This window comes from Trichechus manatus, unplaced genomic scaffold (genome assembly GCF_000243295.1).
Source record: "Trichechus manatus latirostris isolate Lorelei unplaced genomic scaffold, TriManLat1.0 scaffold00022, whole genome shotgun sequence".
NCBI classification, from domain to species: Eukaryota; Metazoa; Chordata; class Mammalia; order Sirenia; family Trichechidae; genus Trichechus; species Trichechus manatus.
In genome coordinates this window covers 8,092,923-8,098,922 of record NW_004443958.1, presented here as the reverse complement: position 1 = coordinate 8,098,922, position 6,000 = coordinate 8,092,923, and the positions used below count along the sequence as shown (strand labels likewise).

Sequence of the window (6,000 nt, the reverse complement as noted above, 5' to 3'; positions counted from 1 at the left end):
AGTTGTGCTGCTATTTTCACTTTAGATGAAGGTTTACAGAACAAAATAGTTTCTCATTAAACAGTTAGTACACATATTGCCCTATGACAATGGTTAAGAACCCCACTACCTGTCAACACTGTCCGTACTCAACCTTGGGTTCCCCATCACCAGCTTTCCTGTCCCCTTCTGCCTTCTAGTCCTTGTCCCTGGACTGCTGTGCCTCATTAGTCCCATTTTGTTTTGTGGGGCTATCCAATCCCTGGCTGAACGGTGAACCTTGGAAGTGATTTCACCACTGAGCTAAAAGGGTGTCTGGGGGTCATACTCCAATCCCCAGAAATCCCAACTCCTTTTCATGTCCTTCAAGGCCCTACATGATCTGCCCTTGTTCCCTTCTTCAGCTCATGTCCTCACACTCTTCTCTTCCTTTATTATGTGCCTCAATATGTGCCAGCCATGCTCATCTCCTCTTAGAGGTACAGAACAGGAAGCTGAAGTTCAGGGAGGGTAGGTGACCTAGACGAGCTCACAGATAGCCTAGTATCCAGGTTCTCTGACTCTAGTCCCCACTACCTCACGTTGCTTGTGTTTCTAACTTGGAAGCTGGGTGTACAATGGAAATAACATCAACTTTGAAGTCATACAAACTTGGCTGCAAAATTTGGCTCCGCCACTTACTAGCTGTATGAACTTACTTAATTTCTCAGAGCTTTGGTTTCCTAATATCTAATATGGAGTTAAATAATACATCACTTGTACTGTTACTGTGAAGATTAAATGAGATATAACCCATAATATATTTAGTTCAATTAAGTCTTAGTAACCTCTTTACGCCTACCTCTCCCACAGACATACACTTCTAAGCTTCTTGGAAAGATGGATTGGAGTAGAGAAAGAAAAATAACTAGTACTGTGAAATTATGTTCCATAAATTATTAATGCTATTCTTTTATTGTTCCCACAGAGATTTGTGTGGAGAGAAGCAAACCATAGGAGCATTACTCACTAAATACGCTCGTTCTTCAATGCAAAATGGTGTTAAAGTTTATAATTCAAGAAGACCCATTTTTTAAAGAACAACTATTTTTTCTTTGGGACTAAAGTTGCTGGTTATAAGAAAAAGATCCTTTATGTATTTATATTCCTAACCTCTTTTTTTTTAATTCCTAACTTAAAAACCTTGTCCTTTAAGGCATTTTTCTCCTCATTCACAGCATTTTGAAACTACTACTCTTCATATTTTTTAAAATACAATAGGATATTTCTATTTTTCCAGTTACATTTGTATTATGTAGACAATGTAAACATAGACCAATGAAAGTGTTATTTCCTATACTTAGTGTATCTCTGAGGTCTATATGGCTTTGTTTATAGGAAGGTGGTTTTGCTTTCTATGATATTTAAAATTTCATTTCTTTCATTAGGATTTCATGTTCTAATCAATACGTTTAAACATTTTTCAGAGAACTAGATATTAGTACTTGTATAGAAAAGAATTATTTATTCACTTACATGTCATTTCTCAACTACACGAGTTCCCCTCTACTTTCAATCCTTCACCGAAACAGGAAGTCACTAGAAGCTATCAATTATCTAAATTAGTTGTTTGCATTGATGGGATTGGCTTGGCTTGTGTAAACATGCACTTTAAGACAACATGGGTTTGATCCTTAATCCTATGTGAAAAATACTAATAGAGAAGTTTACAGTCTATTTAATAGAGAATACTGGCACAGGTAAAACTAGAAAACTACCAGTAATTTCTAGTTGGTTTTAGAATGCTCAATGATGTTCTTCTATAGCTTTATTTTCTTAACTTGTTTTGGTTAAGACCAGTGTTCAAGTTAATTTTAACCTAGCTAATGGTTTTACCTCACCAGGACACTCAGAAGTGGTAGGCCAAGGTTAAATCTGGTTCAAGGTTTAGAAAATATTAATGAGTAATTTGTAATTAATTAATCAAGATTTAATTTATTGAAATTTACAACTGTTTGCACACGAAATGCAAGCACAATGGCTTCAAAACATTTATGCTGTTTTTCAATAAATGTGTTTCTCCTGCATTTATGTGGATTATGTGCTAGATTTTTTTTTTTTTTAAATACTGAGGCAGCAGTGCCTAGTAAGGACTGTGGACTCTGGAGTTTGGCGATCAGACTACCAGGGCTCTAATCACATATTTTACAGCTTAAATCACTGGGGCTTAGGGGGTTTATAGTCAGTTCCCGGAGCAAGCGAGAGGCACACCCCTGCTCCTCGCTTCAGGAGACCCCATCAATACTGGCAAACCCAGTCTCCAAATACCTCCATGTACTTTCTCTGGGCCTTAATTCTTTTAAGATGTAATGTTGCCTCCTTTCCTACCTGCTCTTCTCGCTTCACCGATTAAATATGTATTTCCGCTTTTCCAAAATTCAAAAAGTCATACCCTCCTACCTTCCGTGTGTATATTAAAAGCCAAAACAAAACACCATCCGGATTGGGTAAGGCCCGCTCACTGTCAGAAACTTCCGGGTTCCGCCCCCTTTGCGGGCCCACTTCCGATGACGTTGGAGGTCAGAGGCGAAAGGCAAGATGTCGGCTGATGGTGTCTTTGAGCGGTTTCTAAGAGGAGTAACTCGGAGACAGAAGTTCGGCGGAGACTGCTTAGGGGACTAAATCAAAGGAAGCGAGTTTGAGACGCCGGCCGATCCAGCGGGACTGGATCTGAGGGCCGAGTGAGCCCCGGCCGCGGGGCGTGACTGGACCGCGGGGGAGCGAAGAGTGTGAGGTCCCCGAGACCGCTAATGCCCGGCAGCCCCCCGCGAAGTGGGGAAGCCGAGGTTCCCGGGACCGCTTCATGCCGCCGACTGGTTTAGAGCCCGCCAGAATGAACAGGAAGAAAGGAGACAAGGGGTTTGAAAGCCCAAGGCCATATAAATTATAAGTATTTTTTTTTCCATCTCCCTTGTCTTACTCCTGTTTTTGGTTTTGTTTTCATTAATTAGATTTTGTGATTGCTTGAAACTGACTTGGTGGGCCTAGGAGACCTTGTGGAAAACCAGACTCACTATGATGGAAGTGGTGTTTGTAGGGTGGAAATGTTTTGAATGACAGTTTTATTCTGAAAATACCAAACTGTATTTCTGTCAAAAGAAACCGATTTCCGTTACTGTTGATAGATTTAAAACAAGCACGCCATCCCAATTTGTGGGGTTTTAAAGTGAAATATTAAAGTGTAATTTTCGAGTTATTTAGGACATATCCGTTATTAATACCTGGATAGAGTTATGCTTTCATTTAATAATAGAAGTTTTTGTTTATTTTGTATTTCTGATATACAACCCATCAGGTGGTCTGCATCAACAACATAAACTTCCAGAGAAAATCTGTTGTGGTAAGTATATTCTCAACAGTTACAAGCAGTAACAAGTCCACTGCCCAGCGTACTTAGAAACTATTCTTCCAGATAATTGTGTTTCAAGAATAACTAAGAATTAGAATTCAGGTTTGTCTGACTCCAAGGTCCATGGCCTTTCTACTAGACTGGACTGCCTCCTCAGTGTTTCCTTCCCTTTTTTTCTATTTCTCGAATAAAATTTTATTCCTCCTAATCTGTTGGGAGATATGAAAGTCTGTATTGCCAAACATTTTGAATTGTGCATGGGAGAAAAAAAAAAAGCCCAACGTGAAACTTCTCCTGTGAAAAAATTTATTTTGATTAGTGCACTCACTGATTTAACTTGGCTACTAAGAGGCCAGCTTTGTTTTCTCATCTTTGGCTAATATGGTTTAAGTGACACTACTTTGTAGTGAAGTTTTAGATGAAGTGTTTGAAACTTAGTAACCTCCCCGCCCCTATTTAGATGTATGGATTGCTAATATAACCCTTTCTAGGAAAATCCTTGAAAACCCAAGTACTTAACATACACTTTTTCTGAGGGGGAGTTGTATTAAATAGACTAAAATCATAGTTAGAGCTGATTTTTTTTTTTTTTTTTGAGTGTTGGTGTGAACTTTTCTCTCAGACTTGTTACTCATGTATGCCTATGTTTACTTAGAACAGGCTGTAATGATAGAAAAATGTAAGCTTTTCATAAGAATCACATAATCTTAGATTTATAAGAAGACTAAAAGATTCATTTAATCCAGCGTTCTCATTTTGGATATTCTTTTGCAGTATTCCTCAGATTTTTCTTTACCTTGTATCACATGGAAGGATAGTTTTAGGTGCATTGTGTTGATGAATTGGGTAGGAAAAATATAGGAATTAGGGAGTCTAGGTAAGAGATTATTGCTGATGAAGCCCTGAATTAAGATAACGTTAATGAAAATGGAAAAGAGAGTTGATATGATTGACTAAATTATCATGAGCATTTACTACATGTGAGCCACTCTTCTGAGGTTGTATGTGTATTACCTCATTTAATCCTCACAATAACACTGAGATAGGTACTATTTTATTTTTTATAAATGAGGCATCTGAAAGAATGGGGATTAGGTAGTTGTCCTAAAGGCATAAAGTTAACCAGTGATGGAACCATTTTCAATCAAAGATGACTTAAGAGACATCTGCAACTTCTGTTTAGTCTGTCATTGCCTTTTCCATCCCCTCCTGGGGGGAATAGTAGACAGAAAAGACTCATCAGGAATGATAGAAAGGAGTTGTGAATGGCTTTTAGGTTTTCCACTGGGAAAATTGTTTCAGTCAGTCAGGGTCCTGGCAGGAAACAAATGGCACACTCATAAACAGATTAACTGAGGGAATTAATGAAAGAACTACTTAGAATAAACAGGGTTAAGAGAAACCAACAAGAGATGGAGAAGCATCCTGGACTAGCTACAGTGAGGAACTGTTACCGCTTCTAGGCCTGAAGGGACAAAAGGAGGACCTTTAGTGGGACCTACCGTAGCTGTAGCAAAGGGTGACCTTACAGGAGCTATGGCCTTTGGTAGAATGAAGCTACTGCCTAACTGTAGTCTGGCAGAGAGGAAACTGGAAGAATTAATATAACAAGCTCACCTTCCATCTGCTCTCAGTTTCCTCCTGGTGCCTCCTTTTGATCAACTCAACCAGAATCCAGAGGACAAGCACCCAGTTAGTGCAACTTTTGGGGCATAGAATAGGGTGTAGAGTAAATCAGGAGGGGCAAAAGAGAATATCCAGAACAGTCCACCCCTTTTGAAGCATCCACTCTTGTCCTTTGTTCAGATAAAAAGTTAATGTTCCCAACACAAGATGTACAAAGTCCTGTCAGGTATTGCAGGGATTGGTAATGGCCAACCACCTGCATATATTTGTAAATGAAGTCTTATTTGAACACAGCCACGCCCGTTTGTTTATATATTGTGGTTTCTTCGAAGCTACAATGGCAGAGTTGAGTAGTTGCAACAGAGACTATATGAGTCCCGAAACCTAAAACTGGCCCTTTTTAAACAAGTTTGCCACCTCCTGAGCTATTGCAGTAATGTGGGGAGATGGCAATTCAGCCGTATTCCCACCAAAAACATATTATTAATAAGTGGAGAATTGAGATTCAGACACACATCTAAATGACCCCAAAGTCCATGCTCTTTCCACTATGCCATAATGTACAAGGCTTTTAAATAATAACACATGAAGTTTTTAGATAACATTCAGCCCAGCCGCTCAGAAGCCTAGAGATTTCTGCAGCGTCTTCACCTGTAACTCCCAAATAAGACGAGAGTCATGCATCCTTCAGTTAGACCATCTGCACAGATCTTAGTAAATGGGAACAGAAAGACCAAAAGCCAAAAATATTGTTGATGGATGGTCCGTGTTTAAAGGTCTAAACTTTGAGCAATTGTAGGGAGGAAGAACAGAATTCTCCTTAATAATATGACCAATTTAGATAAATGGGCTTGGATCATCTGAAAGCAAGCAGAACCAAGATAATGTCAGAAGTTAAGTAGAATATGTTTCCGAATAGTGAAAAACAGAAGTTTACAGTAGAAATACATGGTAGTTATATTTCAGTACTACTAGTAGTTGGTATATATGAATGCGTTAACTTTAGT

General features: G+C 38.9%; 2 protein-coding genes across 2 annotated transcripts in view; both read left to right on the top strand.

Annotated features, from left to right (window-relative positions):
• Window positions 1-1,088, top strand: part of DSCC1 (DNA replication and sister chromatid cohesion 1) — a 20,766-nt gene extending 19,678 nt beyond the window's left edge. The window contains exon 9 of the mRNA XM_004373026.2: window positions 947-1,088. Within this exon, the coding sequence (XP_004373083.1) occupies window positions 947-1,055 (109 nt within the window). The 3' untranslated portion in view covers window positions 1,056-1,088. The remainder of the gene's footprint in view (window positions 1-946) is intronic.
• A 1,695-nt stretch (window positions 1,089-2,783) lies between these two features.
• TAF2 (TATA-box binding protein associated factor 2) overlaps window positions 2,784-6,000 on the top strand; it is a 101,536-nt gene continuing 98,319 nt past the window's right edge. Inside the window, exons 1-2 of the mRNA XM_004372974.3 lie at window positions 2,784-2,904; window positions 3,304-3,358. Of these exons, the coding sequence (XP_004373031.1) occupies window positions 2,822-2,904; window positions 3,304-3,358 (138 nt within the window). The 5' untranslated portion in view covers window positions 2,784-2,821. The remainder of the gene's footprint in view (window positions 2,905-3,303; window positions 3,359-6,000) is intronic.